The sequence below is a fragment of the Neodiprion lecontei genome, chromosome 6, assembly GCF_021901455.1.
Source record: "Neodiprion lecontei isolate iyNeoLeco1 chromosome 6, iyNeoLeco1.1, whole genome shotgun sequence".
Classification (NCBI taxonomy): domain Eukaryota; kingdom Metazoa; phylum Arthropoda; class Insecta; order Hymenoptera; family Diprionidae; genus Neodiprion; species Neodiprion lecontei.
The window spans coordinates 3416614-3430216 of NC_060265.1; the positions used below are offsets into that span (position 1 = coordinate 3416614).

At 35.0% G+C, this 13603-nt stretch overlaps 3 protein-coding genes across 6 annotated transcripts; 2 read left to right on the plus strand and 1 right to left on the minus strand.

The window, feature by feature from the left end:
- Positions 1-1977, plus strand: LOC107224551. The gene is made up of 4 exons (XM_015664651.2): positions 1-287; positions 417-1083; positions 1289-1419; positions 1498-1977. The coding sequence occupies exons 1-4, from the start codon at positions 253-255 to the stop codon at positions 1955-1957; spliced, it is 1293 nt and encodes a 430-aa protein (XP_015520137.1). The 5' UTR covers positions 1-252; the 3' UTR covers positions 1958-1977.
- Positions 1978-2241: 264 nt separating this feature from the next.
- Positions 2242-10854, minus strand: LOC107224555 (THO complex subunit 2). 4 transcript variants are annotated; one of them, XR_006904808.1, is made up of 29 exons: positions 10697-10854; positions 10496-10539; positions 10073-10164; positions 9795-9908; positions 9597-9712; positions 9330-9460; positions 8788-9167; positions 8515-8693; positions 7497-8089; positions 7144-7378; positions 6897-7014; positions 6646-6808; positions 6381-6562; positions 6028-6312; positions 5832-5944; positions 5540-5735; positions 5332-5460; positions 5122-5250; positions 4747-5004; positions 4464-4615; positions 4250-4379; positions 4015-4120; positions 3859-3893; positions 3647-3769; positions 3505-3565; positions 3136-3197; positions 2771-2847; positions 2631-2695; positions 2242-2382 (listed from the first exon to the last, which is right to left on the minus strand). XR_006904808.1 is itself a non-coding variant. In XM_015664654.2 (28 exons), the coding sequence occupies exons 1-28, from the start codon at positions 10759-10761 to the stop codon at positions 2352-2354; spliced, it is 4287 nt and encodes a 1428-aa protein (XP_015520140.2). In that variant the 5' UTR covers positions 10762-10854; the 3' UTR covers positions 2242-2351. The 4 variants fall into 4 exon arrangements, 3 of the variants coding, with proteins under 3 accessions (XP_015520140.2, XP_046598404.1, XP_046598405.1); XM_015664654.2 differs by lacking the exon at positions 2771-2847; XM_046742448.1 differs by lacking the exon at positions 2771-2847 and having other exon boundaries at positions 2242-2401.
- A 235-nt stretch (positions 10855-11089) lies between these two features.
- LOC107224563 (60S ribosomal protein L31) lies at positions 11090-12383 on the plus strand. The gene is made up of 3 exons (XM_015664663.2): positions 11090-11214; positions 11414-11644; positions 12199-12383. The coding sequence occupies exons 2-3, from the start codon at positions 11421-11423 to the stop codon at positions 12347-12349; spliced, it is 375 nt and encodes a 124-aa protein (XP_015520149.1). The 5' UTR covers positions 11090-11214; positions 11414-11420; the 3' UTR covers positions 12350-12383.
- The last annotated feature ends 1220 nt before the right edge of the window (positions 12384-13603 follow it).

Below are 13603 nucleotides of genomic sequence, written 5' to 3' on the forward strand. Positions count from 1 at the left end.
GCCGTCCATGGCGTTGACTGTGGATCAGGGCGAGGAGGTCAACGGCCTTGGTATCCATAGATACGAGTAAATTATAACTGACAACAAACTCTTTGTCGACGACATTACATCGATGATTCGGGCCGTGAGTGTCAACCTGAAGGGCGTTTACTACTGTATAGTATAGGATGAATGATCGTTTACTCAGAAGTTTAATAAACATCAAAGATATATTTGTTATTTTGGGAATGGGAATCACAAATTACATTCATCATGAGTAACAGTAATTACTCAGAAGTACATTCGTGGTACCGAAGATTTTCTCTTATACTATAAGAATTTTGGTCTCTAATCTATATTTTCAGTTCATTTAAGCATCTGACAAGTAAGCTCACCAGCTAAGCTTATACCCGTTAATCATTTATCCTTTGTTTTAGGTTCGAAAAGTCTGGAGTCATATCAAGTATTCGAACACATCTTAGACAAAACTTGGTAATTGCTCTTAAAAACAATGCATCTTCTCGTGAAGTAAAGACAGACTTCAGATCAGCAAAGCAATATGTCTACGACATGTTAATTGCTGAATATTTACTAAAGTATAATTACTTTTACACGTTATCGGTCTTTGCAAGTGAAACACCTCTCCTAATTAACCTACATCAACAAGCAGAAGCATACACTCAGAGCACTGAAGACTGCAAGAAAAATAAGCTGCCAAACGACTATGTTCATCACGCACTTCAAACTCTGGGAATAAGCCCTGAGAAACCTAATGGACAAAATATTTTGTCTCATTACGCTGATGGTGACTCGCCTCTGATTTTCTGCATTCTTAAATCTTTAATTCTATATTTTTCCAATACATTGTTTGATAAAAATGATGTGGACAAAGTACATACTAATAACCAACAAACACAAACTGATCATATCGTTCCAACCGAGACTTTTGAAACAATTGCCCTGTTAGATGCAAAGAAAAAATTGTTCCAACAGAAAGAACTTTTTGGTACTCAGTTAAAAAACAAGGAATTCGAGTTAAGGGAACAGGCATTATCAATAGAACGACAATTAGCTTCACTGAATGGAAAACTTCAACATGCACAGGTACATTAAGTTTATTTTTTATGTAAACATGCAATGGAAATGTCACTCTTTGTATCTGATAGTAATTTTATTTTATCACACTGTGTCAATTATATATTACCATTTGGCTCGTTCAGAGTAAAATTTTGTTTAGATCTTACACATGCATTGATCTCTTAATTACTGCTTACATCATAAAAGTAAATTGATAACTCAACAATTTTAGAACCTTATGCAACTTGTGGATTCAAAAGAAAATCGTCTGGCACGAGAAAAGTTGAAAAATGAACAAAATCTGGCAAGCAGAGAACTGGAGTTATCAGTAAAAGAAAGGCTACTTTCTGAAGAAGCTGATAGGTTTGTCACTCGAGTATTTGCATTAGTAAGTACAAACATTATTGATTGTAATATCATTAACCCTTGCGAATTTTTTAGGTTACAAAAAGAACGAGTTAGTTACAGAACATTTGAAGGAGACGTGAAAAAACTGCAGGAAGAATTAATTAAAGTTCGAAATGAAATTCCTGCTCAATCTGCGATGTTCAGTACGATAAAAAAAGACGAGTGTGTGCAAACAGATATTTCCGTTAGCGCGTCAAATGTAGAAGTGCGTCTGCTTAATGAAGAAAAGCAAGAATTAACTAATCTTATTAGAGAACAACAATCAAGGATAGAAGAATTAACGTTACGCGTTGTTACATTGTCCAGACAATTAGAGGAGGCTCTATTATCAAGGGCTTCCAATAGCAAAAACATGAATGCAAATAATGGGTACAGCGAAAGTAGTTCAACTGAAGATATCTTGCAAGATGCAAAAATGCGACTTAGGCGACTAGAAGCAGAAAGTTTAAGAGCAGATCAATATTTTCAGAGCTGTATAACTATTTCTCCATAATAAATGAATGAATAATTAAATGTGTAATATAGTATTCATAATTTTTTGTCACTCACTGAGTATGTAAATCTACCTGAGTATTTCCTTTTGTATTAATAATTCGATTCTTATAACTAATATTACATATTTTTTCAACAAAAACATTGCATATAACGAGATAATAACAGACAACTAAGCAGGCGATGAATAATGTTCACTTAACTATAAGTAATAATACCAAAATTAAGCATATGTAAAGTGTGGAATATTTAGTTTATTGTATAAAATTGAATATAAGCGTAATATACAAATTATTCACTATGCTTCTTTATTGTTTCCGAAATCTATCTTAATTACATACAACATTCAAACATATGATATAAAATGTAAGTCAAACTTCTTCCATTGATCTACATCACCTCCGTTTTGGATCTGAACTTCGCCTAGTAATAATCAGTTAAGGAATTATAGAATACAGTTAAGAATAGTACAGTAATTTCATTTTCGAAGAGTGTTTTTCGGTCTTCTTTCAGTGCTCCAACTTATCGTTAGTCTTCGGGTATAATTTTTATTCCGATAAACAGATTCAGCAGCAACAGATTTATTACTATGCTCTATTATTCATTCCACTTTTATTTTTTTATTTTCAACTCTTTTTTATTGTCAACTCACTAATACTGATAGAAAAGGATATTGTTTGTCGCGTGTTTCCCGTCCTTCTCGTTCGTGAACCCGTTCCTTTGTGTATGGAGATTTTTCCTGAAATCATATTGGTTCTGAGCTTTCGGTGTAGGTAAATGTATTGAAAATGACTTGTGTACTTGTTAGTATCACCTATATATTCTTTGTGGGCATTGTTATTGTCTTCCAACTCGTCTTTTCAACATACTTGATGCGGACGTCTTTAATAACTGAGGGGCCAAGCAGTTGATGTTAGATAAAGTAACACAAATTAACACGTCACAGTATTAAATTAAAATTGTATTCCAATCATCACCTTGTAACAGTTGAAACAAATTCAGAAATAATAACTTGAAATAACAGTGTTAAAATGGGGTACAATGGTATTTACAGTAAACCGAAATCTTTATATATTCTCATACGACGAAAGATGAGGGAAAATCACTACTACTACTACTAAACCCCCCCGCCCAATAACAAGAGTCAGAATACTTACTTAATCCAAACCATAGACTGACCTTATTATAATGATGTTTTTCTCTGTGTTCTGGAACATCACCGTTTTGATGAGTTCCCTTTGCTGAAACAGAGTTTAATTTCATACAAAATAGTGTGGTCATTACTGATTAAAATACGTAATCGTCCTGAAAATTTCTATGAACAATAAATATGATGAATCATTGAAGTAACATGAGTTCAATGAACTGTTTACAAAAATAAAAGAAAAATATATCAACAAATTTAATGTTTAAACTTGCAATTAGATAAATCTTTCGAAACTTAGCTAAGATGTACAAATGGGAAATTGTTAAAACGACAGAACAAAGTTCTAAATCTAGGATGCATGAACTGTCAAGTGCTTGATATTATAAGAATTATGCAGTTACCTCTTTCGTCATCTTTCCTTCGTTTTTGTTCTGCAGGTACAATAGACTCTTCTGTTCGATCCTGAAATTAGATACAAATGTTTTATAAATGAACCTATACACATACCACTAAATTTTATTAGTAACAGAGATAGCAGCATACCCTTTTACGACCAAGTTTCCTTTCTCTGCGAAGTTCTTTCTCTTCGTCTGTTCGCACTTTTGTTTTCCCAGAACGTTCCTTCTTTTCAGCAGCTACTTCTGTTCTCCTATTCTCTTGTTTATTCTGCACCACCAAAATCAAAGAATAAGATACTGTAGATAATGACAAGATGTCAATGGTTGTTAAGGAGTAAATGATAGTAATTAACGTACTTTGGGAACATTTTCAACTTTCCTTCGTTTAGTATCTAAAACAAATAAAGTAACAGGATAATCAAACAATCGGACAGAATAATATACATACGTGTTCCACGATACTTTTGTAGGTTCGTAGATTCCATATTTTTACACGTAATATATTTTACGTACCTCTCTCAGGTGCATCTTGTGATGGACCCGAACTACCGCTGCTATTAGACACACTCGAAAGATCACGATCCAAATTGTCAACAGCTCCACCATAATAATGTTCATCCTTAAACATGATATTCAAATTAGTGCATTCAACGATTATAAAGCTTCTGATAACAAGCTCTGATATTCGCTTCATTACAACACAGCATATAGTTCATATAAATTTACAAAGTAGAACTCTGCACATTACCTTGTAATATTTTCGTTCCTTTTTATCAGTCGTATCATCTGATTTTGGTTCTTCTTTTTTAATTGACTTCTCCCTTCCTTCTATCAGATCTTTACTTTCTTCTTTTTTACGGAGTTTTTCAGTACTGTCACTGTTCAAGGTAATAGAAACGTGTAAGTTAAAATCACATTTTTCAGAATATCATTCCATTACCTAATTAAAATATGTTTCTTACTGATGGGTTTGCCCTGATATGCTGCGTTTTTCACGTAATTCCTGTCCATCTTTTTCTGTACGAGTATCTCCATTATTAACTTCTTTGATTGCAACTCCATTACTAACTTTTTCCACACTATCGTCATTAGACGATTCAAGGTTTTTTCCAGCCTATACAAATATCAATAACCATATAATTAACTCACTATATTGATAGGGATTGCAGGAGTTTCAAGGTCTCAAAACGTATGTAACCAAAATTACTTCAACTTCACACACAAGTGAGCAGAAACAATACTGACCTTGTCGCCAACGTGATGAAAATCTGATTCACGGATCATACTTGGTGTTTTTGCCTTCAATTGTCCACTGTAGGATGTTGCTAATACATGCAAGTCTTGGCGCTGACCACGCTCCTCTTCACGTACTTTTTCAACTTTTCTTTCAAGTATTTGCGAGAGTTTTGCCAGAACGGGAAAATGTGGTAGTATTTTGATAAGTATTATCAAGGAATTTCTTATTTGCACGTAATCTTTTGAATCGAGGCAAACAACGATAGCCTGAGAACAAATAATTAGCATTAGCACTGCACAACTCAGGAACATGATTATGTGCTCATGAACATTAGACCCATGACCCAACATACCCTTGCTTAGTCTGAAATTTTGAAACCATACCTTTGTTATTTTGTAATGCCACTTGTGACAGACGTGTCTGTAATTTTCAAATCCAACCATGTTATTTGCTTCTGAGAACTGATTGCTGACACGAAATTTGGTCACAAAACCAGGGTAGTTACTACATTCCTGAATGAATAATATATTTTAACCAAACATTAACCAAGTTAACTGTTTTATAATGTAATAGGAAATATTTTTCTATTATACCTTATCGAAAAGAGCTTCTTCGGAATGCCATCGCATCACAGTTTCCAACATAGCGCATAAAAATCTACCATATCGATTAGCTTCATTTTCTGTACATGATGTTACCGAGTAAGTGATATCACAGAAGAGCTAGAACCATAAGCTTTTGGTCAAAATCTGAAAGTATTCAACTGCTAATGTGATAGAACATTGCTAGTGCATTACTTACTCTATCATAGCAGAGAAGTGTAGAGAAATTCGCAGTTTTCAGAGAGTGAATAGTGTGTACAAATTTGGCACAGTACATAGCGTCAACAGTTGTAAATGTGCACCGAGGAAACAAACATAACTGTAGAAATTGTGTAATAGTTTCATTTTTAGCGGATTTAGCACTCCTCGACAAAAACCATGAGTCTTTTTCTTGCCTGAAAGCATTGCCAGTATTAACAAAGGTTAGTGAAGTTAATCATATCAGAGAAAGTATTGCGAATTGAAATTCTTAAGGATAGAATCTTATTCACCTTAAATAGGCAAAAACTTTCCCAACGTGTTCTTCTTGTTTTTTCTTCTCATCCTGCAGTTTTTCAGTCAAAGTCGTATAACGTTCTTGTTCCTTTTTGCCCTTGCTCATGTTCTAGTAAAATCGATTGGTCAAAAAAATAAGTATCAAATTTAACTAGCATAGAAATCTGTAGTGCTAACTTTGAAGTAACTAACCATATCTTTGGAATCAGCAGCCTGCAAAGCAAGCTGTTTGAGCTTGTTTATTTCTCTTTCATAGCTCTCAACAGGAACATACAAATCATACATTGTAAGTGACCAGAAAGTCACTAAAAATTGTGGTGAAATATCTTCCCATACTTTAAGTGGGTGTAATGGTCTGACAGAAAGAGCAACAGGAGCCATAACAGCTTGTGCTGCTTCAGCGTACTTTGCCTGTTTCAATGCGCTTGACATTTTTTTATAATTAGGATCAGCTTTCCTAATTGAATCGTACTTTATCTGGAAGCCACAAATTCTGAATTAGATAAATAATTTACAAAAAAAACTTGACTTGTGGCAGAACTTACATTAATGGCATGAGCAAACATTGGTCGTGCAAGAAAAAATGCGACATCAGAATGTATGTGATTATCTTGAAGCATGGAGTGTATCGACGGTAGCCGTTCTACATATTCGTCCACAGTCATGGTTGATCCAAGAAATGTGCCAAATTGAACGAGTGTATCTTGACACTGGTCATATAATTTACCTGTTGCATAAATGAATGATTTATTTTTAACTTTAAGAAAACTTCATTGAAATGTGTCAAACAGTAATTGTTTGAATACGGACCTACAAGCTTGAGGTGAGACTTGTCGGTTTCTCTGTATACAACACAGTGTTTTTGTTGGGCCATGAGTAGACAAAGAGCTACGGCCAAGTCATGTTCTGACAGAGCATCTTTCAAACGCTGTGATGATTTTTTCGTATTTCGAACTTGACTGAAGTATCCAGCCTGAAAAAAATGTGATCACAGTCCAAAGTTATAACTAGTTTCACTTTTACCAAGCTGCTAGGGTAAGTTAAATCATGCATGTAATTACTTCATTTTTGAGGAGATCCCCGCCTGCCATTGCATCCAATTGTTCACGAGTCATTTCTTCAGCGGCTTCTATACCAGCCATTTTCTGCACAATTTCCTTTACAATTAACAAATCTAAGCTGCAAGTAAGAACAGAAAAATATGTCTAATATATGACTCAACTGACATTGCCATATGAAAATATGTAGTTTAAAATAAAATAATTCCAATCCAGCGTATTGCTAAATGCACAAAATGAAAGAGTCTACCTTTTCTGTGCCTTAAGTTGATTGGCCACATATTGTAGAAGTCCAGTAAGCTCAATGTTGTATTTTTTAAAGATAGCTCCACAGAAAGAAGCAAGTGACTGTAACCAGAGAGAAATGCTTGTACCGTCATGCTTAAATCTGTCCCTGTCAGCTCCAGCTAAAGCTTCTACCAGGCAATAGCCAAGTATGTCATACGAGATGTTTGTCAAATATTTAAGGGAATCCACCACAGGCCCTAAGGAGGATTCAATAGTTTTATTAATTAAGACGTTGAAAGATCTTTGTACATTATATTATTACTAAAATAAAATTTGATCAGAATTGTTTGGCAAACAATATCTACTGTTACCTACCAATAAGGTTGTCGTACAATTGAATTTGTATCAGTACATAATCAAACAAAACTCCAGGGGAAGAATGGGTCAGCTTGCCAATAGATCTTCCTACTGGTTTTATGGTCTCTTTACTGACGCGCTTCATTATTGACTTAATCTTTTTTTGAGCATCTGCTCTTTTTCTAAGCAACGCTGCATGTTGTAAAGGTGTATCATTTTTCCATCGTGCGTAAAGACAGTACCGGCTTTGGTAAGGGTAAAATTTTAGTATATTCCAAATCTCTTCAGCTACGCAACAGTTGCAATCCATAAACGAAAGAGAGGGCAGTAGTGCCACATCCAAAATTGTAAGCACATCATAGTAAAGATTGTTTTCTTTGCTTATAGGTTGCTTATTTGAGTCCAATTCGCATTGCTTGATAGCAACGTGACACAGACGCATAATTTTGTACATCAAAATTGCATCGTGATGTAAGTTAGGTCCAAGTATCATCAGCATTGGCAGTAAACGATCGTGTATGTCGTCCAATTTATAAAAAGGCAGTGGAGCTAGAGGGCTTTTCATTGGCGGCACTTTTCTACCAGGTAACTTTGGTGATATGATGCAGTATCTGGAAATCGATACTTGAATGTTATTCTGCATAAAAATTATACTGTCAATGGTATGTTACATTATATGCCGTGAATTTTTTTAGACGTGAATTTATTATATATATATTTATTATTTAGTATTCGGTGACAGCTGATGGCTCAGGACAGTTACCAAGAGTACAATGATCAAATTACGATCCACCAGCTCTGTTCGGAGCCATAAAATACTACCGGATTAGCCAATTTCAAATAGCTGTAATTCGCAAAACACAAATTTTCTATTAGAAGTAAAAACGTCTCAATCGCAGATTTTAATGAAAAATACATTGGTAGCCTATGGAGCAATAGTCCTGGGTCACCCTTGAAATAATATCTTAGTGCCAATGCACAAGTTGATTGACTTTAGTTTTGGGAAAAAGATTCATTCTGTAAGCTTTGAACTCACTTTCTGTAGGCTGGTTCGATGATTGACTGAATCATTCTGCAAAGTGCCAGTGCGATTGGTCGTTGATCAGTAAAGCAATGATCTGGTAGTCGTTTAAATAAATTCTGTGCTATGTCCCATGCACCGACTTCTAATAATGCTTGACAGAGTCCAAACTTTTGATTGGTAACGTACTTATCCTGCCAAATAAATTATTATTGGACACCTGTACCTAAAGTCCAAATTATACAAAAGAAGTTCAATATGATATTTAGTATGATAAATGATACAAACCTGTACGACATCTTTTTCCTCAGGGACTTCCTCCTTATCTTTAGTGGATATGACACTCATCTTTCTAACATATTCTTTAGCTTGTTTCATTGCCAATTCATGATCCTTAATTATATCCTTGTCGTCTGGCACAAGCCAGGGTAAAATATCGTCCAGTTTGATTACATGATGTTGCAACATCAATGCTGCAACTTTCTGTAAAGAAAATGGGGTTGCTGCTGTTGAAGAGCGATATTTAAAGCCTAGAACTTCGCAAAGTACTTGCTGGTCACTCATGTAAGAGCGAATGAGAGGAATAAATAAACTGTCGTCATCTGGCCGATTTTCAAATGTTTCCAGCAAAATATCAAGAACTCTGTTAGGGTCAAGATTAAAGTAACCTGAAATTAATATCAATATATTAATTAAACGTCACACACTTTGGCATGTAGTAGGAGCGAATAAGTTTTATCTCAAGTTTATCAAGTTTTTTCTTCGTTGCGAAATCTTGGAAAAGAAACAATGTCTTAAGAGTAGTCAAATACTCAGTGCCTATATCATACCAATGAGAGACTTGACAATCTCCAAGGTAGATGCAACTTCATTTTCTTGATATTCTTGATTTAATTCAACAATCAGTTTAGAATATCCTTCGCTCTCTTCGCGAAACAAATTGAATTTTCGCTGTTTGTAGCTGAAATAATAAATTGATATTACAGATTACTGCAAGCAGTTGATAGGTGGTAAGAATTTGAGGTAAAACAAAATTTATGTATACTAAATCTAGTGAGATGTAACAGATGATGTTCTTATCAAAAAATCATACGTACTAGAGTTTGGTTTTAACTTTGATGAACTTAGTTTGAAAATTGCGATTCTTCAACGTCCCAACATCTTGAAGAGTATCAATTTCCAGACGCTCTTTCAAGATTCTATCTGTGAGAAACTGAAAAAGAGAAATACTGATTAGTATGCCACACTAAGGAAATGACCTACATTCGTTTTTGTTGCTTGCAATCAAGTATTACCTTTTCCGATTCTTTGACAATGTAATACAAATTGTTTCTATCCTCATTATGCGCTTCAGCATCGATTAATGTAAATATGTCTACAACAGCTGATGGAATCGCACCATCAATATTCTGTAAAAAAAATATGTAATTTAACAATGATTTGAACAACTGCATAATCATTAAATGATCACAGTAATGAGTTTCTTTTTAATATAAAGTGTTTAAACTTGAATTAAAACATCAATAGTTTCGAGATATGTGAGCTATAAGGGCAAACGATTGATTTGCCTTACCATAAGTTCACCAAGTGTCGACACTACACTATCCTTTTTTACGTTTCCTCGGATTCCATTTGATATCAATTGGTATAAACCCTTTCTCCATTCTGAAATTATTGAAAGCATAAAAACAATGGTTGATTTTAATTTATTATGCAGAAAAAGGAAGCGCACAATCTGACTTTGTCTAGCGACTGAATCTATCATATCAGCATGCACTTAGTACACCCGCCAGCTGCACACGGTACAAATTGAAAACTTCAAACATTTACAAAATGATGTGACAGTTAATTGAAAACAAAATTCAAAAAAAGTTCTCTGCTAAAGAATAAGTTTGTTTGGAGGTAGTAAAGCAAAGTAAAGCTAAAAAGATATTCGCAAAGACAAAGTGAGGTGGTAGAGATCAGCTGTAAATGGGATATTGAAATACATTAATACCTGTTGTGTTCCCTTCCTTATATTTTTGCTTGATTAACTTGAGGCTGCAAACAGTTGGTAATTGACATTAACTCTTGAGAAGAGCGAGAAACAGGAGAGATAAGTTGGGTGGTTGCAACCATCATTTCACAGAGAAGGCAGGTAGGTATCAATTCAATATTAATCAAATGCGAGCGCGGCGCAATTTTGATAATCACTTACAAATCATTTTTTCCATGCTTATCCCATGATTTCCATAACTCGGAATTCCATATTTTACCAGCCATTTTAATATTAATTATACAAATTTTAGCTTACAAACATTACTATCAACATCGCAGGTTAACGGAGACCATTTTACAGGCTCGCGTGCGCGTTCATAAACTGGTTGAAAATCAGACCAGGGCATCTTATACCATTCTTCGAGAAACAAAATCCCTAGATGCTTACTAGGGAAGAAGCTAAAGTTCTTGCAGTTTTCACCCCATTACGCTATAACTTTTAGTATATTCTTTATTGTTCGTGTCGCAGTGTTTGGTTGTTATTTTATTAATCATTGAAGATTGGATTCATTGTATAACAAATTATTTATAAAATTTCCCAAAGGACACAAATATAATATTTGTCCAATTTCTTCGGCTCCTGGTGACGGAATATGCCCTTCTGAGTGGAAATCCTTGATTGTTTTCGGAACACAACCGGTTAGTGGCTCTTTTGAGTACTTCCATTTTATCGGAGAGGTAATGATAAATTTGTAGAAAATAAAATCTGAAAACATCGGCGACTGTGTTAAATAATAATTAATGCCGGCAGTGCCAAGTGCTTCTTAATACCCCAACAAATATATATTCAGTAATATTGTAGCTCGAAAATTAGATTATTCTGTGATCTTTCTACAGCACACGAGGTTAACCACTTTTTCGTTGTTTACATGGTTAGGTATAAGATGGCGAAATCTACGGGCGAAAAGAAAGGAAAAAGCGCGATGAATGAGGTCGTGACACGTGAATATACGGTCAATCTCCACAAACGATTGCATGGCGTCGGATTCAAGAAACGGGCACCTCGAGCTATCAAGGAAATAAGGAAGTTCGCCGAAAAACAAATGGGCACACCTGACGTTAGGATCGACACACGTCTTAACAAGCAGCTGTGGTCCAAGGGAATCAGGTATGCTGACTGAATAAACACAGTTGTCAGTTAAACTCCAGTTCACGCTTTACCCAATAAATAGATTTCGCAAAACGTAGCATGTCAAACGTATAGATAAGTTAACCCTACTGTGTAACTGTATGTCCACCACTTCTAACCCAGTGAGCATCACATTATGCTCCTCTGGCTGTTACAAGTAATCAATAAGGTTACAATATGTGAGATATGTGATAGCCGATGTGGATAAGTTTTGTTATTTAGTCTAATCACTTGACAGGATGAGGAGTCTTTTCGGCTCAAAAGTTCCCTTTTCGGACGGAAGTTAATACGCTTAGCTAGCCTCGTGTTTATTGACCGTTTCAATAATTTATGGAGACTCTTCCTAATTGATTTACAAACGGCAGTTGTGTCCTAGTTGATTTTAGATGGCAGTCTTTCACATCCCATTTAAATACAATTACAATTACTTCACAGTCTAGTTGGTGGACTCGTTGACATTGTAAAATTGAAACAAATACTGTTGTAATACCTGTACTCAAATTGTATTAAATATTTTTCATTCTTGCTTTCAGAAATGTCCCCTTCCGTGTTCGCGTCCGCCTTAGCAGGAGAAGGAACGACGACGAAGACTCTGCAAACAAATTGTACACACTAGTTACATACATCCCTGTTGCCACCTTCAAGGGACTCCAGACAGAAAATGTGGATGCTAGTCAAGAATAATTTATTCTTGAGCAATAAATAATTTTGGCTAATATCACCACAGTTTTTGTTCACATATCATTGCCCTATCCTTGACGCTATGATCCCATCTTTTTCATTCAAAGTGTTCTGGATCATCATTGATTATTCTAATTTTTAAATGACACACTCTTTAGCAATCACAATCGAGCCAAGTTATTAATTACTCAAGGCGGTTTTCAAATCGTATTGACAAACTACTAAAAATTAGAACTACATTTCGATCGATCAATTAGAGAATCAACAACTTTGAAATTATTAACCAGAGTGGTCGCTTCTCCCGTCAACCTGAGAAAAGTTCACCTATGTTACTATAATTCGAAATATCGATTATTTGGGTAAGATTAGGATGGCATGAAATCACTGTCGAAATTTTCATTACCCGACCATAGAAGCCTGTCGCAATGGTTGCGAAATACAATTCCAAATAATATTAGATTGTGATTTGTATTCTAAAATAAGAGTAACAACGCAAACTTATGAAAATATTGACAATGAGTGATTATTTATTATTCAGTTGTAACACGTCAGATTAGTTCTTAAATTTAATGTACCGGGTCCGCGAAAGAAAGATTGATTTTTAATCCGAATATGGCTCTGATACTGATTTTACGCACGTCGGCTGATAGTGATCTGTTAATAAAGTAGCGCTATTACATTGGATATTCTGCCAGCGACGTTTCAAGTCTGATTATGATTTGTAACTAGTCTGTTAGTTGAAATGTTACGGGGTAATAGATAGATGATGAAAGGAAATTTTAACATGGTAAATGCATTGTTCAGACTGTATGGATTATCGGGGAAAAAATCGGTTGATTATCGTTGATAACCAATCCCCAATTTTCACTACTTTCAGCCAAATCAACACCGATATTTAATCTAAGGCTTGAGTTCAACTCTGTTCTCGCCGACGTTTGAATTCTGTTGAAAAGTGAGAAAATAGTCTACCGATATCTCCTATTTTAAGATACCTAGGCATAATACGCGACGTGCAAAGTTTTGTAAAGGAAATTTCCGCACCCCTGACGTCACCAAACTCGCGACATGTGCTTAGGTACGTCTAGAAAACATAATTAGGAAAAACGAAAATGTATTACCTATACAAACGTTATGTGAAACGAGAATAAGAAAATTCTATCAAATATATTGCGTAAAAACGTACCCGCTGGTAAATCTGACGTATAATTTAAAACGTATCGCTCGGCGAGGACGCTGGAAATTATTCGCAATGAAATA